General features: G+C 41.4%; 1 protein-coding gene across 4 annotated transcripts; it reads left to right on the top strand.

The window, feature by feature from the left end:
• Positions 1-4,020: 4,020 nt before the first annotated feature.
• Positions 4,021-17,271, top strand: MTFR2 (mitochondrial fission regulator 2). 4 transcript variants are annotated; one of them, XM_040627831.1, is made up of 8 exons: positions 4,021-5,244; positions 5,914-6,030; positions 10,164-10,268; positions 10,795-10,907; positions 11,512-11,747; positions 12,585-12,942; positions 16,874-17,005; positions 17,124-17,271. In XM_040627831.1, exons 2-8 carry the CDS (start codon positions 5,968-5,970, stop codon positions 17,236-17,238), a joined length of 1,122 nt encoding a protein of 373 aa, XP_040483765.1. In that variant the 5' UTR covers positions 4,021-5,244; positions 5,914-5,967; the 3' UTR covers positions 17,239-17,271. The 4 variants fall into 4 exon arrangements, with proteins under 4 accessions (XP_040483765.1, XP_040483767.1, XP_040483766.1 ...); XM_040627833.1 differs by having other exon boundaries at positions 4,021-5,376; XM_040627832.1 differs by having other exon boundaries at positions 4,021-6,030.
• Positions 17,272-24,745: the final 7,474 nt, after the last annotated feature.

The following is a 24,745-nucleotide window of genomic DNA, read 5'->3' as shown; positions in this document are numbered from 1 at the left end:
AGAGGTTTGACTGGTATTAGCCAATTTGTTTTATGGCTGTCACTAAAACCTAATACAGTCTAAGCTGCCTTAAAATGTGCTGAATAGAAGAGATTTCAGATTGTAGTGAATAGAGGAGTTAGATCATTAATCTTTTTATACATGGTTCATGTCACTCTTGTGTATTGTTTTGGAGTATCATGTTTTTAAGAGTAAACAATATGTTTAAAGGAAGAGGAACCAGGAGCTTGAGGTTTGAAATAGTGTCATGTGAATAAATTGGAAAAGGAATGTTTACTGTAGAGGAATGGTAACTGAGATGGGTTCTTGATGGAGAAGGTATGTTTACTGTAGTATAGAGTAATGATGACTGGGGTGGGTCCTTGATAGCAGTCCTCAAGTATTTAAAGGGTTTTCCCTTAAAAAAGGAAATAGAGTCAAATTCAAATTCCGTATGACCAGGAAGGACATTTTATATTACTTTGTCCTGCCTCATTTTAACATGTTCCATATTTAGAGGACAGAACCAGAACCATATAGGGTACATAGACTGTTATTGACTCAATGAGCTAATATTTGACAGCTAGGTTTTTTTTTTTTTTTAAGATTTTATTTATTTATTTGACAGAGAGACAGCCAGTGAGAGAGGGAACACAAGCAGGAGGAGTGGGAGGGGAAGATGTAGGCTCTCAGCGGAGCAGGGAGCCCGATGCGGGGCTTGATCCCAGGACCCTGGGATCACTCCCTGAGCCGAAGGCAGACACTTAATGACTGAGCCACCCAGGCGCCCCTAGGTTTTTTTTTTTTTTTTAATTTGTTTTATTTGAGAGAGATTGAGTGTGCGTGCGTGTGTATGAGCGGGGCAGACTCAATCTCAGGACCCCTGAGATCATGACCTGAGCCGAAATCAAGAGTTAGATGCTTAACCTTAACCAAATGAGCAGCCCAGGTGCCCTGACAAGTAGAGCAGCTAGCTTGTGAAAAGCCAGTTTTCTGTTTAAAGAAGTACAGAGAATCTGGATCTCTTTGTCAGGAATGCTGTGCTGCCTGAACCTAAACTTTTTCCCTAGTGTTCTAGATTACGTAATTCAAGATTAAGAGTTCCCTTTTACTCTCAGGTGCTTGCTTTATTAAATTGTATCTTATCAGCTGAAGTTACCAGTGATAATTAAAAGGAAATACTGCATGTTGCTACATTTTTTCAGTGTTCTGATAGGAATGAGCTTAGATTGGTTTTTAAGACTGACGCCATACTCTTTATATATGTTAAATCTTTGGATGGCAAATAACTTGTTAGCTGTAAGATCATCCAAATCAGTCACTTGGAATTTTTATGATGTAGACTATTTTTATTCCTATTACTTGGGGCCATGACAGTATTGAAAATTATGAGTTGATAATTGGTAAAAATTGAAAAGGGCTAAATGCAAACCGTTGCACTGGTGTATAGCTGACTGACTGGGTGATCCAGAAGCAGAATAAGACTGGAAGGGCATCCTTTAACTATTTTTTCCTGTGTTCTAGGTTTTAACCAGCTCTTTTTAAGTGATTGACAAGAGTCAAGGCATATCTACTTGAGAACATATGATTGTATCAGGAAACAGGTTACAGAATCTATGAAGTCCTATGAATCTTCTAAAAAAAATGGAACCAGAAAAATCAAGCAGCAGTTCACCTTTATGCTTTTAGAGAGGTCTAGCTGTAGTAGACTATTTTTGTTCAAAATAGAATTGGTAGTTGTAGACACATAAGACCTTTGGATTCAAGTACTAAGCATAACTTAGATTTTCTTTTAATGAAATTATTTAAGGGTTCAGATAAAAAGAAATCCTGCTTTTAGGACTATAAATATTTAGATTTTATAATTTTAATATATCACTACAAGTAAATAGCAGTTTATAGTGTACAGATATTACTGTAGTATTGATACATAGTAGACGTTGAAATACAGTTAGCAGGTCTTAACTGTTTTAACTATTTTAATTGTCCAAGACAAAATGAGATTTTCAGCAGAGTTTAATTTGAAATATTTTAATATCAAGGAAAATCTTGGTCTTAATTGCTCAAATATTTAAAATTTTTGAATAAATGTAAAGGTTTAATTTTAAAAGGTGTGTAATCTTTTAAATAGCACTGGTTGGTTTAAATGTACTGCTTTGGTACTACCCCTGAAAGGCTTCAATCACAGGCAGAACAGAAGGGAAAAGGGCCTAAGTATTTTTCTTTTTGAAATGCGATATTTAAATGAATTTTCTGGGTGGGTGCATCCCAATCTGGAGATCACATTTTCATGAGACCCTATGGTTAAGGTTGGAGAGGCTATTTCCTCCTTTGATAGAATGTTAACTTGTATTCTGTCCCACTACTTAAGATAATTATAGTAATTTGAATTCACCTATCACCAGAAACTTAAACTTGTGACACAGGCTAATGGGGTTCTGCTAGGCAGTTGGCAAGATTGAGTACACACATCTTTCTAGTCTTGGTCCAAACCAGCCCTTGGCCTCTCTCCTTTCGTTTATTCAGTGAAAAAGTATGCCTGGCATTGGGTGTAAAGATGAATAAAAAATTCTTGGTGTTGGGGATCCAGAACATAGCATGATGATTAACTATAGTGTATTAGTAGTCAGGAAAATGGAAAAATACATTTGGATGGCAAAACCAAATACCTATGAATAGCATTTTCAATTAAACTAGGTAATGAACCTCCAAATAGCAGATGGGGAAAACCACCAACCTGCCTGGTACTGGTTTCTGTGTGAATAGAAGGAAGAATTGAGGTAGCTTCTGAAAGACTTGAGAAAAGCAGAATCTCAAATTAGTCAACTGAAACTTGGACTTTTTGTCCTCTCCCTTGTGAATGCAAGGTATGCACAGTAAGGATTGGAGAGACTGGAGCGGTTTACCCCAATGAACTCTCAAACCAGACCTGTCAAGACAAAACCCCCTTTTAAGGACAGGACTCCCATACTGAGGAGAAAGTACTCAAGTGGAATCGTTGAATAGGGTAGAGGCAATAGAGAGGGCTTGGGTCAAACTGGGGGAAGGGAACTCAACCAGGAAAATCTTACAAATCACACCACCATATTTCTGAACATTACTCAAAAACAACAGAAAAGATAACTGTAAAGTTTAAGCTTTCCTGAGTCCTGTGTCCTTTTAAATGGCCAAGGAAATAATTTCATGTAAATGTGAGCAAGTGGAAAATATTAATGTCAAATCTCACTAAAGGTTATCAAGATATAGTATGTATGAATGCTTAGTAAACATAAAATGGAGAAAGATCTCTGAAGAACGTGAGGGTTAAGTTGTCAGCAAAGCATTCATGGAGGGTGTAGCATTTGACATGGGCCCATGTTGCTACCTCAATCAGAATTGAATGTGAAGCTCTATCAATAGTGAAGGGTGGAGGCAGCTCTAGTGCTGGTAACTATTCTAATGTTTTCAAGGGAAGTGGTGTACTCACACTGTTAGGTGCTGTTTGATATCACACTGGAAAGGGAAGAGGTTACAAGATCCACGAAAGGAAAAGACTAGGAACTTGAGAAAATTGTGACTTACTGATCGCATGCAGGGTTGTTGATCTATTTGCCGCCTTCTACATTGTCCAGCAGCCCTCTCCTGCCTTTACTTTCATCGGTATCTAGTTTGGACTGTTGAGATAGCCAGTTACTTAGTTACAAGTCATTTCTGTTGTCAGTTTCCTCTCATCCCATATCCAGTTATTTTATTCAAGTATTGATTGCCTATTGTATATACTAGGCACGCTAAGTGCTTTTTTATTTTATTTTTTTTAAAGTAAGTTCTACGCCCAAGGCGGAGCCCGAACTCATGACCCCTCATGAGATGAAGAGTTGCGTACTCCACTGACAGAGTCGGACTCGCGCCCCTCATATACTAGGCACTCTTCTAAAGCACTACAGAAACTGCATGGGTCAAAACAAAGTACCTGTTCTGGAGTTTACATTCTAGCTTGGCGATAGGGGGAGCAAAAATGTACATGGTGTGGTAAGTGCTATAAAGAAAAGAGTGGGGAGAGAGGCTATTAAAAAAACCCAAAACTCCACTAGAACGTAGTCTCCAGCAGGGAGACCTTACCGGTCTTGCCCATTATTGTGTTCCCCATGCTTGGAATAGTACCTGGCACATTGACAGACTTTCAGTATTGAATAAATGTGGGCCATAAAGAAATTAGTTTAAAAATGCCCTTATTATTATTATTTTTAAATGTAAGTCAGCAGCGGGCACAATTCACCTTGTCATGTCACTCCAGTGCATCCTTCCCTGAAATACGAAAAAAAGGAAGCTGTCGTCTCTTATGAAGCCAGTAATCCTAGATCAGAATTTTTAAAAAACTGGGGTATATAGCCTGATATGACTTAGTCCTCAAGCATTCTCGGCTAGGCCAGGTTAACATCCGGCCGGTATCTGGTAGCCTAGCTAACCAGAAGCGTTTGGTTAGTGAAAGCACTGCAAAGCTACACATCCCTCGAGGACTGTGTTTAAGCTTCTGCTAGTCCCATAAGCATATTAATAGATGTTCGCTGAATGAAATGGTTAAACAACAAATAGCGATTTCACGGCATGAGTACTTGGGGGAGCGGCCCCACTTAAGTTTTGGGTGTAGGGGACGACACACTTTCTCTGCGAACTGGCACGAACTTTGGATCGCAGGCCTGGCTCAAAACCCATAATGGCTCCAAAACGCTCCGCTGTAGACACCGGTAGTTTAGCTGGAGGAACCTAAAGACACGTCCTGCACGTGCGTCACCATCCCCACGCGAACCCGCTCCGCCCGGCAGCTGTCTGTAGACTTCTATTGGCTGCCTCGCGGAAGGCCCGCCCTCTAGAAGAAGCCCCAGGAAAAATCCCAGTTGCCGGTGCAAATAACCGTAACTAACCTGACGTCATTCCGCAGCCAATCACAAGCAGCAGTCTTCAGCCTCGTCCAATGAGATCGTTCACGGGCTTGGCCCGCGGAGTTTGATTTTCGTCCAGGAACGCGGAAGTTGCGACAGTCCTGGGGGCGAGCCGCAGGGTGGGTGGGAGAGGCGTGTTGGGGGTTGTGCCTCCTGTGGAGGTACCCGGGCTGAGCGAGGGGGTTCCAGTGCCCAGTCCCGGGTCGGTGGGGGGCGTCGTTACTGTTTGTGGCGTGCAAACCGAGCGCTCCTGTACCAGGACGTGTGCACTACGAGCTTCGCAGACTGAGGATTCGAGGCAGCTTGAAGTTCCGGTGGTGGCTCTGAGGCGCGACTTCAGAGGAGGGTGAGCAAGGCGACCATGCTGGGTTAGGAGAGCCTCTGAGGAGGCTTGCGACCAAAGCGAGTGATACGACGGGGCGCCAGTCTCGGCCTGTTACTCACTAGTTGGGTGACTAAGTCACGTCGTGTATCTGGGGTTTGTATTCCTTATCTTTGAAATGAGCGGGGAGGATGGATGGTACCCCGGTTCGTTTGTGAGATAGACCTGCTGTTCATTTGTTTAAGCCTCGAGTCGGCCCTCTACCTACTTTCTTTCAAGGGTGAGCTGAACTCATTCATCTCCTCAGCCCACTGCTTTCAGGAGAGCAGAGACTTCGCTATCGCAACTGACCTAAAGGCTTTCCTGCCAAGTGTCCAATCCATTGTTGGTTGATACTTATTAATGAAGTCTTAAACATCCTATGAACTTTTAATGCAATTTAACTGATAAATTGAAGTTTCCTTTATCAGCCCATCCCCACTTCTCCATTCCTCTCTTTCTCTTTGACTTCCTTCAAAATACTGCTGGCCAAAAGAAATTAGTTGATGGTGTAATGTGAAACGAAAGGATTCCTCCAGGTTACTTAATACTTTGGGGCATTCGGTTTTTGTTTTTTGTTGTTTTTTTTTTTTGTTTTTTTTTGTGTGTTTTTTTTTGTCAAGAGTAATATTTTCTAAATTATTTTTCCTGAAGGTATCAAGAAACTGATAATGTTTCCTTGAATTCGCTTATGTATTTGTTTCATCAATGTCACTCATATTGAATATCTTAAGAGAAATGCTGGAATATTTTGGTGTTCCCATTGACCAGGTAAATGTCTTTAAATGGATTTGAATGAACATGTTGTATTTGTTGTTGGGTCTTATTTTGAAAATGGTTGTTATGCAAACATTTAATTTAAGGCGAAATTGTTACTTATTTTCAGGTGTAACGAAGGTGAATTTGCAATAGTATACCTTTGGTATTTTGAGTTAAAAAGGGGATAAGATTGGGGGCACCTGCTGGCTCAGTTGGTAGAGCATGCGACTTTTGATCTCTGGGTTGTGAGTCTGATCTCCACGTTGGAGGTAGAGTTTACTTTAAAAAAAAAAAAAAAAAAGAAGGTAAGATTATTAGGAACCTATTTACCGGATAGGTCAAATGCCAGCAAAAGGTGCAAATGCAGCAAAATATGGATATGACCTTCATAGATAAAGCATATTTTTGATTAGCTAGTGGTTTTATTTAAGGTAATTTAAGTTTGGTGTTTGGATATATAATGCAAGTTATAGCTCAACAAATTCAGCAAAAATCTCGAGAGAGGATGACTTAAGTCTGAGAATTATAAGCAAATCCAATTTTCTCTACTTAGGGAGCATTACTACATCTAAGACAATATGCTTGGTGCTGCAGGTGATACAGAGTAGCAATACATGGTTCTTGTATTCATGATGCTTAAAATATAATACAAGGAATAAGAAACATACAGACTAATACAAGATTGAATATAAGAAAGAATAGTTGGGTTTACAGAATGGGAAAATCATTGCTATTTGTTGTGAATTAGAGGAGAATAACAGTCAAGGATACTTTCAAGATTTTAAACAAAAGTAAGTTGAGGAGTGGTTATAAATTATAAAAAAGCAATTATATTATAAATATTATTATAAATGGGCAAATCAGTATGAAGAACTAGTTTGAGTAGGGAGATCAGGTGAGCCTGATGCTGTTGGATTATATAAATACAAATAACCTGCAGATCGTCAGATAAATGGTTCTAGAATGTAGGAAAAAGAGGTTATCTGCATTCTTTTGATATTTGAATTCATGGACTTTGACATAATGGAAGATGATGCTGGATGTTACTGATGCATTTCGAATTTCAGAAATAGTGGGATCAAAGATAACTTGAGTAATAGTTGAAGATTTGCTTATCATTAGATTATTGATGCTTTTAGGGATTTCTGTAGGTGGAGAGTGGCAGCTGCCTTGTCTTTTGAAGAATGACCGAGGAATGGAGGTGGCATCAGCACCTTCTTTTGAAAAGTTTGTGAAAAGAGATCAAGAGTGAACATCAAGTTGAAATTTTGTTTTCTTTCCAGTGTTAGAGATAACTTCATGTTTGCAAGCATTGGGGAAGAACCTCATAGACAGGAAAATATTTAAGATCCAAGTGAAATAGTGAGTGAGTGAGCAGTGCCCTAGAGAAGGTAGTTGGACAAGGAATATAAATAAATAAGCCTTGGAAAGAAGATGGACAGTCCAGTAGGATAAAAGTGAGAAATGGTGGAGAGGTTTTGAATGGAGAGAAATGAAAATTGAGGTATGTCACCTTGGAGTTCTCAGTTTTCTCAGTTAAGAGCAAAGTCAGGGCCACTGGCAGGTAATAGAAATGGTGGCATTGGAGATTTCAGAGATTGGTGATTGCTTTGGGCAATACAGTAGAAAACAAAACATGTTCTGAAGGGGTTGCAGAATACCTGTGCAGAATACCCAGCTGAAGTCAGCATGGATTTGTAGTCTTTCTAAATATTGTTGTTTTGTAATTTCTCTTCTCCAGCTAAGAGTAGTTGGGGTAGTTTATCCATTAGTAATCTGAGAACACATAAAAAGGATGAAGAGTTTTTGATTGGTAATGAGCATATCACTGAAACAGTTGAAATTCTCTGCTTGATAGGAAAGTCACATCAGTAAAGTCAGAATGAGGGTGTTGGATCAGGAATAGAAGAAGGAAGGGAAAGCATCAGAATGGTGAAGATGGTCAATGGCAATGAAGGGATGAGAGAGAAGAACAGACATTTGTCAGGATGGAACTTGCAGGGTAAGACATGAAGGTACCATCCAAGTTAACCAACATTTGGGTGGCTATTTATGTGCAATGAGTAGCCCTCACCGTAGCAAAACCTCCAACCCTGTGGTTCTTAGGAAGGGTGTGCATATGAGTGGGCTATAGAACACTTTAAATATAACTGCTCAGGCTGGGGGAATTCTAGGTTAATAGGTCCTGTATACTCTAGGCTGTGCTAGTCAATATGGTAACCACTGGCCAGATGTCGTCATCAAGTAGTTGAAATATCTGAATTGAAATCTATCGTAGGTGTGACATATATAATGGATTGAAGACTTAGTGTGAAAAGAAGAATGTAAAATAATGCCATTATTTAAAAAATATTGATTACATGTTGAAATGATAATATATACATATTGAGTTAGATAAAATATATTAAGAAAATTAATTTCACCTCTTTCTACCTTTTCAGATGTAGCTACTAGAAAATTTATTTTATATATGTGGTTTGTGTTTTATTTCTTTTGGAAAGCACCTCCCGAGGTGATTGTAGTATACCTATGATTAAGAACTACTACTACCCTGTAGGATTGAAAAGCAATCTTTACCTGCAAAGACTTTATAATCTAATGGAGCAAACAGAAAACTGCAAATGAAACAAAGTTATATGTAGTTAAGTGTCCTATTGTATGGTACTTCTTGGAACTAGTTTAGGAATTCAGAACCTAGGAAGCTCCTGAGAGCAGAGAGAATCAAATTTGTAGAGGAATGTGAATCTGGCATTAGAAGACAGGTAAAAACGGGGCTCGAGTTAGAGCCAGGTCCTCTGGGCGCATGGGTAAGTGTTTGGCAGTTAGGATAATATTGGCTTGTTTTTGAGACGATGAGGAAAATCGCTTAACCCAAAAGAGCTTGTGTCCTTGGTAATGAATAGCAAGTGGGTAATTTAGTTGGACAGATAGAACAGGGCCAAGTGGCAGAGGACCTTTAAGGGTGAGTGGAGAATGAATACAGAATTCATGGAGGATGTTATGGAGACTGAATTGGCAGAAATAATGGAAGATTCTGAGGCTAGTTGATGGAATCACTATTTAATCTTAGACTCAGGTGTTTGGATGTAATCGGATACATACAGAACCCTTACTACTTAAAAAAAGCAGAGGACTGGCATTCTGTGCGCCAATGGCTTCTGGATCTTCCTCTCTAGCCCCAGTTTCTCTCAACTAGTCAAATGGCTTCGATTTGTACCTATCATGTATTCTGTCTGTTGATGATTCCCAAATCCATCTAAATCCCAGATGTTTTTTTTCCTGAGTTCTAGAACTGAATATCCATTTGCTTATTGGATATTTCCAAGAAGATGCTGACAGGATGCTGCCTGTATCTGTTGCTTGTAATAAACTTTGTCCTTGCTTTGGGATCTGAGGAAAAATGAAAAGTCCAAGTTCTAATGCTTTTTAAAGAGAGAAAGTGCTTTCTTTGTGTTGAAATCTCTGCCAAGAGCAGAAATGTTATGTCATGTTTCTCGGGAGGTTCCTGTGTGAATAATTTATACTAGTCTGGAAAGCCCAAGCCAAAAGACAAGGTGGTATTGGAATTACAGTAGCACATTTCATTTCTAACATCTTTTTAAGAACTGACTTCTAGCAGATATGTTGCACTATAAGTAAAGAATTCTTAAATTGTCTAGTTCCTGATTATTCCCCTAAAGAGGATTAATTTATTCCTCTAAAGAGGATCTCACCTTTAAAGGGAATTAGATGAGTTTACTCTGTACTGCCCCATGCTTGAGAAACTGGAAGTGTCAATTTTTGATTGGGCCAAAAGATATGTTTAGCTGGGAGAAGGGGAGGCAGTTTTTCTGAATAAAGTTCCCAAAGGTATTTTGCCATTATCAGAAATAGAGCAAACATGAATTTGTGGTGCTTTCTTAAAAGACCTTTCTTCCTGGAATATTATATAGGTTAACTTGCATCCTTTTTTTCCCCTTTTTTTCTTTTTTTTTTAAAGACAAATATGAATAAAGTTTAATTCTTTGAAGAAAATACTTTGAATATGCCATTCTGTATTTTCTTTTTCAAAATAAGCGTTAGTGCATTTACATCTGCTTTTCTTCAGAGATATATAAACATGCTTTAACAGAGTACTTTTTAAACAACACTCTATGTATAAATAGGTTTTGCAGATTAGAGAAAATAAAGACTATGGATCAGCTCGGAGTATTGTTCGTATTATTGGGAAAATTCTTCCTCTAGAACCTTGTCCCAGGCCTAATTTTGAGGTAAGTCAGTCAACAGGCATTGTTTAAGTACTATGTATAAAATAATCCTAGGTACTACAGACAGAGTAGAACAAAAGAAGAAACGTTTAGCAGATTCCCCGCTGAGCAGGGAGCCAGATGTGGGACTCAATCCCAGGAACCTGGGATCATTACCTGAGCAAAGGCAGACACTTAACCATCTGAGCCACCCAGGCACCCCTTGTGTTTACTTCTTTAAGTAATTACATTCAAAGTTGGGCAGGTACAAAGCAACACCTGAGTAGCTTATTTTATTCTTCTAGTTTCTGTTTTATGATAGATGACATTAATCAGGGTAGAGAATATTGCTACATGTTTAGACTTTAGAATAACATTTTCCTCAGTTTAGTTTCTTGCTAACAGGTGCATGTTTAGTATTGAATATTCTTTTTCCTTTTCACTCTTGGATTTTTAATATATGTAATTTCCATGGGCATGCATGTGCCCTACCCCTACAGAGCTCTGACTTTTTTTTTTTTTTTTTTTTTTTGCCTTTTTTCCCCTTTAGTTGATCCCACTGTTGAACTCTGTAGACTCTGGTAACTGTGGATCTGTAGTTCCATCTTTTGCTGATATTTTGTGTGTGGCAAATGATGAAGAAGCCAGTTATCTCAGATTTCGGTAATTTTATATACTTACTGTGGAAAATGGGGAATGGGGCTGTAATCTGAATTCTTGCACGTGTTAAAATTTGATCATACTAATTGAGCCTTTTGTCTGTCTCTACCGCTCTGCGTCTTACTAATATCTTCCTATTAAGGATGAGTGGGTGTCACTCATTTTTATTTCCCATTTCTCTTAATGCAGGCTTAGGAAGGAGTAATATTAAAAGGACGTCAGAATCAGTATGTCCATTTTTAGGAGAAAGCTGTTTCTGACACTAGATACTATATATATATTAAACCTAATAGGTAAAACAGTTACAGGATAATTATTTTTGTTTTACTGTCTAAAAGCAAGATTTGTTCCTTCATTCACTTACCACTTACGGTTACCTATAACGGTTGTGTTCTAAATACTGAGAATACAAAGTTACATAAGATGTTGTGCTTGTCCTCAGCCATCCTAGAGACAATCATGGGATAAAGAGAGCTACTCTAATTTTTGTTTTTGTGTCTTTATTCCTCTTTGACTGAAAGAATTTATTGCTCTTGGGAAATTTCCCTCCGTTTCTCCCTTTCCCTCTCTCTCACTGTCATTGTCCATTTCTTCCTTCTACCCACAGAAATAGTGTGTGGAAACCTGAAGAAGAGGAGAAAATGGAATTTTTCCATTCTTTGCAACCAGCTTGGAATCCATTGTCACCTGCTCTACGACAGAATAAGCGAATGAAAAGTGACGGGCCTGTAGGTGAAGCTGCATTTAAAAAGATAGCTGCCCTTGAAGAGGAGCTGACTTTTCTCCGCACCCAGATTGCTGCAATCGTGGGAAGGCGGGAACCGAGAACCAGTGCGCATGTGGGTGAGTCACGCGCCGGGTTTCGGTTCAGCCCGACCGGGCGGTGCCCAATCACTGTCTGATGCAGGCGCAGTCTGTGAGTGACGATCTGTAAATGTAGGATGTCCAGTAAATGTAGGATGTCGGGGCTGTGCGATTACTCTGCGTGGTGTTTATTGAGAGTACGTGAAGACACGTTTGTGGTGAGGGGGATGGCTTTGGTTCCAGCTACACTGCTGAAGATTGTGCTTTTGAATCAAAAAACCTGTTTTCCAAGGAAGCTTTTTCTGCCTCTTCGGAAAAGCATTGAAATTTATGAGGAAGGATGTATTAATTTGAAAGAAGAGCATGTGTTTATAGCTTGAAGTTATGGCTGCTGTCCTTCCACCAAATTCAGGTTGAATAATGTGTTCCAGAGGATCCTTTCTAAATGTTTAGGGATGTGACTTGTTTTAAATAATGCACACACGTAATATATACGTGTGTCTCTACACATCTATATACACGCATGTGTAATTCATATACAACATGAATATAGTATTGTATATTTATAATATATATATTACAAATATATATATTAATTACTGAAAAAGCACTTTTTATTTTTTTAAAATGCATTCTCACCCTTCCTCCCTTTAAAGGCCTACCACAGACAATCCTAATTGGATTAAAAATAAATTTATTCTTTGGTTTGACTGTTAAAAAAATTACTAAGCAGACGGGATTGCTTCTCCTTCCTGGCCACCCTATCATTATTTTAGTAACATTACAGAAATTGTTCCTGTTTCGGTTCTAATTAGTGGTATGTGTTATGTTGGAGAGAATTTTGCATGATTTTTCAAAAGATTACTTTGTTTTTAGGCTTCTTTGACTTGAGTGATGAGCCTAGCGGTTTGGAACAAAGAACGTCACCAGGGACTGCTGAAACGAGTGCCCAGCCAGATCCGTTTTCAAGTTCACTGCTTTTCCCTCCTCCCCCTCCTCTACCTCCTCCACTGCCCTCTCAGCTTTTTTCTCCACAGCCTGCGTGTTCTCCTCTCACACAGCCAGAATCTAATACGCGTGACTCAGATAATTCAGCAAATGGAATGAAAAAACAGCACCCAGGTGACAGTAAGACCAATTACAGTCATTCAAAAAACCAGGAAAATAAAGATGTTCCAAACATGTTGGATGTTCTAAAGGACATGAATAAGGTTAAGCTTCGTGCTATTGAACGGTATGTTATCATAACTTGAGAAATGAACCAAATTCTATTAATGATTTAATAATTTATTATATTTATCAAAGTACACACAGACAAGTCTTCTCTCTTATTCCTCTTTACTCCAAACACCTCTCCCAGAAAAAATCATTTTCCATTTTTTTTACTCTTCCTTCTGATGTCTTATCTGTATTTTTGAAACAACATATTTCTTTTGCTGTTTCTTGATACTTTATTTCCCTTTGTGAAAACTCATGAGTGTGTTCTCCCAGCCATCCTATCCTCTTAACACGTACACACCTCTTGTTCCATCTTCCCAATATAATTAAATCCAGTCTTTACTTAAATCAGAATCAGAATTTACATCCTTATAACAGTAAACATTCACAGGTAAGCCATTTCTTATGCTATGATTACGTTTTGTTTGTTGAATAATTTTATTTTCTATGGCAGTTAATGTCTGAGTTTCTTTCTCTTTTTCTTTTTAAAATAAATCCCCTGTAGGCACCCTCTGTCCTGCTCCAGTCTCTGGTTCCTGCAAGTCTGCTGCACTGTGGCCATGCTGAGGATTTCCTTGGCCATCATCACGGGCATTCTCTACCCTCTCTCTTGTGTTGCCTCACCCATTTCCTGGGTGTCCTATCTTCCCATACCTTCCTGAGAAAGGATCTATAAAAAGGGGAGATTATTTTAAGACTTTGCATATCTGAAAATGTTACTATTTTATTCTTACAGTTCATTGCTAGTTCGGCTGGGTATACAGTGGCAGGAAATCATTTTTCTGCAGAATTTTGTAGACATCATTCCATTGATTTCTAGCTTCCAGTGTTCCTGTTCAGAAGCTGACATCATTCTCATTCCTGGCACCATGTCTGAAACCTGTTTCTTTATTCTTGAAGCACTTAAGATCTTCTCTTTTGTCCTGGCGTTCAGAAATTTCATGATGCCATGCCCTGGAGAGTTCCTTTTTTAATTTTTATGCTGGGCACTTGTGGACTCAGTCTTGAGTTTACGTTTCATTCAGTATGTAGACTTTTCCTCAGTCCCTGTTTTCAGGAAGGCAGCTCACTCCCACTATCTTTGCTTTCATCAGCTTTACAGCTTCCAGTGTTTTGTTGTGATTCTTACCCACTCTCTCCTAGTATCTTTGTCTTTGTGGATTACATCCTTTTCATTTCTTTACTCTCATTTTATTAGGATTGCACAGAGATCTGCCATGTTCATCTGGAAATCCCTCAATGTGGATTTTTTGTGAGAAAATAAGTATATTTTCTATGTAATAGTGTTGGGAAAGCTACACCCTTTCATTATTAACGAGGTTATGATTTGATCCTTGTGTGTAGCACCTGGTACAGAGAAAAATGTTATGGCTGGATGGGCACGCTTCTTCCAGCAAGAGGGCTGACTGTTATCACTGGGCCCAGTCAGTGTCAGATGGTTACTCCCTCTGTGACCATCACTGGAAACACAGCAGGGAGACCAGTAGACTCTCCCCTCCACACCCGTCTCTCATTTTTCTACAACTAACTTTGCATTAGACATTACTGCAGAATCAGATGAGACTTCCCCATCTTTACATTTACAAAGTCACTATCCATGTGCTCTGCCTTCTCTCTTGTTACTGTGAATGAAGTGTCACTGTTCATATCCAGGCTCTCCCCTGGGTCACTGGTTCCCCTTCTCTCTCATCTTCTCAAGGATTTTACTTAAAATTATTCCTTCTGTCTTCTACATCCTCAGATTTTCCTTCTTTACTTTATTCTCCTCACACCTGAGTGTTTTCTGTCTTCAAAACACATATATCCCTGCTATTATTGTTTCTCTGCTCCTCTTTCTGGTATAAATTCTTGTTGTCAATAGTTTGTTTGCATTTCTCACTGCCACCTTCTACCCACTGTCATATGGTCTTTGTTTCCATCATTCCACTGAAAACTGCTCTTTATCAAGGTCACTGGTGACTCTCTTGCTAAATATAATGGTCAGTTCTTATTGTTCCTCCTCCCTGATGTCTTGGGTAGTATTTGTATGGTCTGTGGTTCCCTCCTCCTTGGAACACTTTCTTCCCTGGGCTTCAAGGAAATCACACTTTGTTTTCCTCTTACTTCACACCTATTCCTTACTCCTTTGCTTACTCTTCCTTCTGGCCCTGGTGTCTACATGTTGGCATGTGCAAGGCTCAGACCTCAGTCCCCTTCTCTCTGTATCCACATTGTTTCCTTTGGTCCTCTCACTGAGGCCTGTGGCTGTCTATACCAGTGATAGGCTAATGGCCTTCACATTTATTTTTCTATCCCTGATCTTGCTCCTCTGCACCCCATGCCTTCTTGATGAAATGCCTGCCTGACATCATTTGCCTGTCTCACAGGTGTCTCAGGCTTCACATGTCCAAAACAGAACTCTTCCTTCCTACCTGTCTACTTCCTCCACCTTGAAAACCTGTTCTGCCCCAAGTCTTTTGCATCTCAGTAAATGGCAACACCACCACTCAGTTGTTCATCACCAAGTTGTCTGTTCAGTCCAGACATCTAGAATCATCTTTTTCCTTTCCTTCCCATTTCCTTTCTATCAGCATACAGTTCACATGTGTATACCCTCATGATCTAGCTGCCTCCCCCGATCTCAGCCACCATCTCTAGCTTGGGCTTCCGCAGTAGCCTCCTGACTGCTCTCTCTGCGGTCTCGCCTTGTCTTTTCTCCGTATAGTAATCAGGGTGACCCTTTAAAAATGGAAGGCCAGCAGCATTTGGCTGGCTCAGTTGGTGGAGCGTGTGACTCTTGATTTTGGGGTTGTAAGTTCGATCCCCATGCTGAGTGTAGAGATTACTTAAAAATATAATCTTTGAAAACAAAAAAGACAAATAATACTTAAAGTTCGATCTGGCCTTCCCTGCTTAAAACCCTTTGGTGGTTTTCCATTGTGCTTAGAATATAATCCAGACACCTTCCTGTGGCCTCTTAAGTCCCCCCAGGATCCAGCCCTTGCTCTGTCTCTGACCTCGTGACCTACTTCCCATGTCACTCTGCGCTCCAGGTGCCTATTTTTCCTTTTTCTCACACATGCCAAGCTGCTTCCTGATGCATCCACTGGATGTTTACACTAACACTGACTCGAAGTCATTTGTAGAGAGGATGCCATCTCCTTAAAGAAGCTTTCCCTGGTCAGGCGCCTGGGTGGCTCAGTTGGTTAAGTGACTGCTTTCAGCTTGGGTCATGGTCCTGGGTCCTGGGATCGAGTCCCACATTAGGCTCCCCCTGCTCTGTGGGGAGCCTGCTTCTCCCTCTCCCTCTACCTTCCGCTCCCCCTGCCTGTGCTCCCTCTCTGTCAAATAAATAAAATCTTAAAAAAAAAAATTAAAAAAAAAAAAGCTTTTCCTGGTCATCTCATCTAAGGTGCTGTTGTCCCAGTCACTGTCACATTATCTACTCAATTTTATTCATAACATGCATTGCTGTCTGCAGTGATCTCACTTGTTCATTAATGATTTCCTGTCACCAGAATGTTCCGCGGGGGTAAGATACAGCTCTACTCTCAAAGTGTAAAATGGAGCCCGGTATGATAGTGGGCATTAAGTGAAGACTGAATGAACAATTGGCCTAATAGCTTTCTTTTCATGAATTTGATAGTCCCCTTAAAATTTCTTAAATATTTCTTTAAATTTTCCACTGGAAAATTAGAATATTAAGAAAAAAAGATCTTCAGTACAGCAAGGCATTTGATAATCTCAGGTCGAAACAAGGTTGTGGTGGAGCCCCACCCACATGGTTTCTTGGTTTTCTGATTCCTAATTCACTGTGTCTTCCAGATTCCTTATTCTTTGGCAAAAATTTTCAATCTCTTGAAGAATAATTAGATTGTAATGTATTATGCTTATATTTTTGGTATCTTTGTCAACTAGGAGCTTAAATTACACAAAGCTTTAATTAAATTTTTTTTTTTTTTAAATAGGTCACCTGGAGGTAGACCCATCCATAAGAGGAAAAGGCAAGATTCACATTGGGATCCAGTGTCTTTAATATCCCGTGCACTTAAGCAGAAGTTTGCATTCCAAGAAGATGATTCCTTTGAGAGAGAAAATAGGTCTTGGGAATCTTCTCCATTTTCTAGTCCAGAAACTGCAAGAGTGAGCTATAATAACGTAAAGTTAATGTTTTAATTTTTCTAAAGTGTATTGTTCATGATCTATCTTTGCCTGCAGGTTCTCTTCAAGTACTTGCACGGAATGGGCCACACCGTTGTTTGCTGGTACCGCTCATGGTTCTGTTGTTTCTGTTCACTTTCACATGTTCCTTTTAGCGTTTAGCTTGCTATGAGGATTTTTGAAATAAAACACTTGATTTGAAAAATACTTGTGCATGAGTTTGTCAGGGTTTCTCCTGACAGGAGCTAACTTGATGTTGCTGTCCGCCGTTGGAACGGGGTGTCTGAAACTTGGCGAGACCAGAGAAGAATGTGGCAGATTCAACCTCACCAGAGTTAAACGAATACTCCAATATTTTTCTCAAATATAAAGACTGGGTTATTTAGTTAAATAGAATGTTAACAGTGCTTTTCAAAAAGCAACTGGGATCATAATTATCTTCAATTACCATGCTTCTTGGCTGTTTAAAAGGACACTTAACTGTCTTTCAAACACTTGACCCTTGAGATGGCTTCTTTTTGGAAGTCTTTTTTCTTTAATTCAGACATTACTTTGGGGGGTGGTTTTCCCATCTCACGGTGTCCTTGAGGTCGTTGTACATATGAGTAAATAAGCCTTGGGAGCCGGAGGAGCGAGAGGGAGGGAAGTGTCCCCGGGAGGCGCACAGCCCTGAGGAGCCGGGCCGCAGCAGGACGGGATGGAGTGGCTCCCGGGGTGAATCAGAGCGGGAGGAACCGTCCCACTCTCTGATGTTAGCGTGCCCGCTCTGGAAATTCGTAACTCTGAGAAGGCAAAAAAGTATAGTTTACTTTAGAATTATTACAATCAAAGCAAAAATGTACCTAAAAATAAACGTTTAACATTTGTGTAGAAATGTCTAACTTGAGTCCTCTTTTGCTCCCCTCATTTGATCTTCAAAGCAATATCCTAAAAATAGATAAATGTAAAAATAAGTATTGGGGTGCTTGGGTGGCTCAGGGGGTTAAGTGTCTGACTTCGGCTCAGGTGATGATCCCAGGATCCTGGGATCGAGTCCCGCATCGGTCTCCCTGCTCAGCGGGGAGTCTGTTTCTCCCGCTCCCACTCCTCCTGCTCGTGCTCTCTCGCTCTGTAAAATAAATAAAATCTTTAAAAAAAAGTATTACTGCCTCACGCCTCAGGAGGTGGGCCTCAGAGTACCAAAGTAACCCCACATCGAGTTGGCAGAGCAGAGACCGGAGCTTGGTTTATTAACATTGTAGGGTGTCTGAAAACCTTCAGTCACTACGAGAGTCACTCGTGGGACCCACTTCCCAGTGATGGTGGATGAATGAGGAATTGTCTTACACTGCTCACTCTTCAGCATTTTATCTTCAACCACCTACATGCACGGGGATATATTAGTGCAGGGGTCTAAAGAGTCTTGACGTAAGAACACCTGTCTCTGTTCTTGGAAGATCCAGCAGTTAGTTAACTGGCTACTGATGATAGGTGTATGGATTTCTCTTTTCATGTACATTAGTGTTATTAAAAGCTGAATACATGCTTTGATTTTCCTAAGAGAAGTAGTAAACGACTTAATGTGTCTCATTAGGGAGCAGTAGGGTCTCAATAGAGGGTAACAGGGATCATTTTAATGGATTAAAAAATTAAACAATGTATTGTACTCAGCAAATGATAGTGTATTTGGATTTTTAAAAACAATTTTTAAAAAAGTATTTATTTGACAGAGAACACAAGTAGGCAGTGTGGCAGGCAGGAGAGGGAGAAGCAGGCTCCCCACTGAGCAGAGGCTACTGTGGGGCTCCATCCCAGGACCCTGGGATCATGACCTGAGTCAAAGGCGGACGCTTAACCGACTGAGCCACCCAGACGCCCCTTAAAAAAACAATGTCTTAAAACAATTATGACTTCTTAATTTAAAAAGTTTTTTCAGTCTTTTAAAAATTGGTAGTGATCTGGTTTACTTGGCCTCCAGGGACTTAGAGATTTTCAAAGAATATAAAGTATCATTTTTTCATCAGAATTGTTAAAGTTTGGGGACACCTGGTTGACTCAGTTGGTTAAGCGTCTGCCTTCGGCTCAGGTCATGATCCCGGGGTCTTGGGATCGAGTTCCTCATTGGGCTTCTTGCTCGGCGGGGAGCCTGCTTCTCCCTCTGCCTGCGGCTCCCCCTGCTTGTGCGCTCGCTCTGTCTCTCTAACAAATAAATAAAATCTTAAAAAAAAAAAAGGTTAAAGTTTGAATCATATAGATTGAGTCTCCTAAAAATCCTTCCCAAGGTGATCAAGAATTATTCTTAGAAATTGATTTTGATTGTTAGAAGTAGAAATACTTAAAGAATCTTGATAAAGTTTGCCTACTTCTATGTAAATATGAATGCCTGTCCTTTTATTTTCTTTGCTCTTGTTTACATTTATACTCTGTACTTTTGTAAATAAATGTGCTTTTTGAACTTGGTTATTTTTTGTAGCAAATCAAATTCATGTTTTCTCCTTACTGCTTCCTAAGTTTGAACGTATTTATTTTTTTTGGAGAGTTCTGTAGGGAGAGCACCTGGGGTAATACAGGGGAAACACACATAGGGTTAGAAGAGTTATTTTGTCCCTCTTCGCCCATATACTAATGTCATGTGGAAATTTACGTGTTCCCTAGATTCTTCAGCCTCGGTGACAGCTGGGGAGCTTAGGTTCCATTTTAGTGGACTCAACACCCACCCGTTTTGCCAGACTCTTCCCCTTTCAGAACAGCCCACGGTTTTCTTGCTGTGCTAGAGAGTTGGTTGCTTGGCTCACCTTTATTTCCAACCCTTTTCTCCCCAACCACCTTCCAGTTAGTACTGGCCATCCAGCAGCCATCTTGTGACCACGAAGAACAGGCTTCAGATCAGAGATGTGAACCCTGATGTCACAGAGCTGTGGGGTTGATACCCCCTACAGCTACCTGCGGAATTGTTGTTTGAGAGAGAGAAACAAGAAACACAGGCCTTCTGGGTTTTCCACTACTTGCAGCCCCAAACATTCATAATGACACAGCACGTTTAAGAGTTAGCGTTGATACCTGCCTGCTATTCCTTCTGTGTCGTTTTCCGATATTTCTTATCTGTTTATCAACTCTGTTCTTGCTGTTGTCCCACTTGTATATCCCCCCCCCAGCCTTTTCTCCTCCATTGTCCTTGTAATTAGAGGTTTCCTCCATCTGAAATAACTGCTTTTTAATCTACAAGGGAGTCTTGCATTTTCAGTTTGATAGTTTCCTTATTCATAGGTGTATAATGAATAATCCTTCCTTAACAACCAGGAGAAAGCTCTGGAAGATGCCATCCTCTGCCAAGTAAAGTAGGTTTCTTGACTTCACGTCGATTTTATGGGGGGCTTTTCTGTTCAACGTTAGAATGAATTTCCTTCTAGCCCAAAGCTCATTTCAGCGCAACGATGCATGGGGATTGAGTTGGCCTTGGGCTCCCCTGTGTTTAGAAGCATGACCTCTGGTGCCCTGAGAGATGTGACCACATGCCCTGATGTTCTTCAGGAAGCCTCCCGAAGGGCCCAGGCTCGGGCCCCTGGTGACTGTGGAGCTCCTGAGGCTCAGGGACTCCGTGTGGGCCTTCATGGGCCTGTACACGCATGATCTGATACCAAATGTTATTTATAAAATCAAAGTGCTATGAATGCTGAAACTCTCTTCTTACAAGCTCTGGAAATGCTAGCTTAATTTTCTGACTCCGAAACAGTGTTCTCCCACTTGCCCTACAAGATTCTCTCTCTCCGGCTTCCTCAGATGCCTTCAACCAGGTTGCATTCTTCCCAACTGGCTGCTAGTTAATCCCTATAAACTAAGGTGTTTGAGCAAGGGTATTTGATGAAGGATTCTAATATGGGAAATGAACGAGTGTTGGTTTTATAATTGAGACCACAAGAAGTGAAAGCTCAGAACCTTGACTAGCTGAGTCATGCCTATGAGGACGGGGGTGGGTGTCGAGGCAGCGAGGGGGAGAGGCTTCCTGGGTCGTGCCACAACGTCTGGGGCCCCAAATCAAAAGCAGTGGCATGGGACCATTTCTAGGGAGGGGGTATTTTACAATGAGATTGTATTTGTGCTTTAATTATGAAATTTGAATAGGAATTAGGTTGGGGGAGATGCAGCCATTTATATGATAGCAACGGGGAAAGGATTTTTAAACAGGTTTTGCTGGATGAATAACACAGACCCTCAGACTGGAGAGGTTGGGTATGCAATTGGATTTGACTCGAACTGAAAACAAAAACAACACTGAGCAGGGGCATGAAGTGTAAGATTTTTGTATCAGAAAAGGGTTGCGGTTGCAAGGGGGGGGTTCTCTGGGAAGCCGACTCGGATGGAGACTCCTGTGTAGGAAGTCCGTCTGGGTGGTCTCTGGGTAAGACCCCGCGAGGGAGGAGGCAGGAGTTGCGGAAGCCCAGGGGCGAGGGTCTCCACCAGCGCCCGGCAGAGCCCAAAGGGAGCGCTGACTCTGGGGAGCCCTTCGGCGTTGTCTTCGTTGATCCTTGATCCGAGGCGGCAGCATCTTTATACTTCGACATGGACCGCACGCTGGGATCTCAGAGGGCAGGGACTTGAGCAGGCGGCCGTCTTCAGCACTTTCCGCCGAGGCGTGTCAGTCCTAAGACAGATGGCAGTGGTGCCCTGAGTCCATCGCAGGACACGTGGGTTCCAGGGTGGCGCAGGACCCGCCCCGCCTGCCACGGCCGTCGGCTCCCGTGGCTCTGCTCGCCCAGGACTCTTTCCACCAGGCCAGTCCTTACACTTAAATTCGGGGGTGAGGAGGGGTAGATAGCCTTTCTGTGGCTAACCTGTGGTTGGCCAGTCACAGCTTTGGCCTTTTCGTGGAAATTACTTCTGTTGACAAGGGCTCAGAAGCATTAGGCGGTTATCCCATCTTGTTGCTTGGGGCACCGATGGGAGGAGTGCTGGAAACGTGCCAGGAGAACCGTCTTATCACCTGCCTGGGCCCCACGCTCCTCAACTGGAAAATGAGGAGGCTAAATGGAGCGAGCCCGAGGTCCAACGTGCATATTAACATTCTAGGACTTGCCTGCTCCCGCGGAAAGAGACGTAATCGTAGCTCGACTTGGTGGCCGCGTAGTTTCTGTACTCTGTGCTACATGTTCTTCCCTGGGAGATGTGGTCTTGGGTTGGACACAGTGAGGAGGTGGCCTGTGGATCCCTGAGATCTTCTGTTACACTGTGCTGGGGAGTGGGCTGTAATGTGCCTTCTCGGTGACGGCAGTGGCTCTCATTTTTAGTGGCAGTTACCATACATAGATCAGCGCCTGTTCTTGGTGCTTTGCATAGATTGACTCATTGAATCCTCATAACGGCACTGGCGACTCTAGTTATCCTCATTTTGCAGATGAGGAACCAGGTGTGGAGTCTAAGTAACCCTCCACAGTTTGCACAGCCCGTAAGTGGCAGAGCGGGTGTTTGAACCCAAGCAGATGGTTTTCACATGTTTTTAACCTCTAGGCAACACTACCCGTATTATAAATATGTTTAGTTATTTATTTAGGTTTTGCCTTATTCCAGAAAGTATTTAAGGCATCTCGTACAAGGATAGGTAGTCAGACAGGATAATGCCACCAGAATCTCAGAGGAAAAATCCTTCTGGCTGCAGTTCTCCATATTCACCACAAGAGAGCAGCATAACATCGGCGAGCACGCAGGCTGACGTTAAAACTGCTATCACCACATTTGGATATCAAAATTTTAAAGTTACAGACAAAACGAAGTTAGATTTAGTATTACTTGCAAAAGCAGATTTCTTTAAAGGATGTGCTGAATTCTAAATGGCCATGTCTTTGATAGATTTGAGATTGCTTATATCATCAGGCTAATTCAACTTTTTCCAACAAATAATAAATATTCTATAAAATTCAATGATAAAAGCAGAAGATAACATTGCTTAATTGTAAAGGTAAAGATTGCAGTGAGAGTCTCGTCATTTCTCCAGTTTGAATTCAGTTATTTGTTTCACTACTAGGGAAAAGCCCAAGGCTTATATAAATAACAGGATTACAGTTTTGGCTTTTATTCCAGTAAAGATTGGTATATTAACGGGGTGGAATTTTTATTAGGTATGCCATAACTACCATGTGCAAATATTGTAATTGTTTAAAAGATGGTTCTGTCTTCTTTTTCCCTCCCTCCTGGGTTAGTCCTACATCCTCTTGCAATTGAGATAAGCTGTGTCAAAAGCTAATCCTGGGAGGGTTATTAGTGATTTCAGATCCAGCTACCAGGGCATGGAGTTTATGGTGTGGCCCAGGAGGATCCCCTCCGGAGTGGGGTGGCCCTGTCTGGCTAGGGCGGGTTTTCAGCCTTGCCCTACCAGCTGCTGGCTAGGGGGACTGTGCTGTGTCTGCTCCTGCTAATTCTTCTTCCCGGGAAGCCAGACCAGGTTTTCTGCCTTCCGCCATCCTGCTGCCTGACTCGGGTCAATAATGATGGTAATCACGGTAGCTAAACTCGTTGAAAACTTAATTTGTGCTAGTGCTGCACTCGGCATCTTACACGTATTAAGTCATAGTCCCTTCTTACAGATGGGGAAACCGAAGAGGAGGGAGGTAAAGGACCTTACCCAAGGTCGGACTGCTAGCAAGCTGCTAAGTCGGGATTCAAACTTGGGGTTCCAGAGTCTCAGTTCTTTTTTTTTTTTTCAATGTTTTTTTTTATTATATTATGTTAGTCACCATACAGTACATCCCTGGTTTCTGATGTAAAGTTCGATGATTCATTAGTTGTGTATAACACCCAGTGCACCATGCAATACGTGCCCTCCTTACTACCCATCACCGGTCTATCCCATTCCCCCACCCCCCTCCCCTCTGAGGCCCTCAGTTTGTTTCTCATAGTCCATAGTCTCTCATGCTTTATTCCCCCTTCTGATTACCCCCCCTTTCTTTATCCCTTTCTTCCCCTACCGATCTTCCTAGTTCTTATGTTCCATAGATGAGAGAAATCGTATGATAATTGTCTTTCTCTGCTTGACTTATTTCACTTAGCATTATCTCCTCCAGTGCCGTCCATGTTGCAGCAAATGTTGAGAACTCGTTCTTTCTGATAGCTGAGTAATATTCCATTGTATATATGGACCACAACTTCTTAATCCAGTCATCTGTTGAAGGGCATCTCGGTTCCTTCCACGATTTAGCTATTGTGGACAATGCTGCTATGAACATTGGGGTGCATATGGCCCTTCTCTTCACTACGTCTGTATCTTTGGGGTAAATACCCAGTAGTGCAATGGCTGGGTCATAGGATAGCTCAATTTTTAACTTTTTAAGGGACCTCCACACTGTTTTCCAGACAGAGTCTCAGTTTTTGACTGATAAGCCAGCCCTTGCCAACGGATATCACCACCACCTCATCTGACTTCCAGAAGCACCAGGCAACTTCTGGTCCCCAGAGCGCTGCGCTGGCATAATTCTGTACCTTGGCATTTTCTCTTTCCACCACGTGGGAGTTGTACTCACCCTTCAAGACACAGTTTAAAGAGCCTTTTCTGACTCTCCTTCCCCCACCCACCCGACCCCTCCAGTATGTCCCACTTCGGTTCACACGGAGCCGGGCACTTCTCTTTGCTGCTAGTTTTATTGTAGCTGTCATTGCTTCTCGGTCTGCTGCTCCCAGCTCCACTGGGCTCTTTTGAACAACTCGAGGGT

This window comes from Ursus maritimus, unplaced genomic scaffold, assembly GCF_017311325.1.
Source record: "Ursus maritimus isolate PB19 unplaced genomic scaffold, ASM1731132v1 scaffold_13, whole genome shotgun sequence".
NCBI classification, from domain to species: Eukaryota; Metazoa; Chordata; class Mammalia; order Carnivora; family Ursidae; genus Ursus; species Ursus maritimus.
This window is presented reverse-complemented; position numbering and strand designations above follow the sequence as displayed.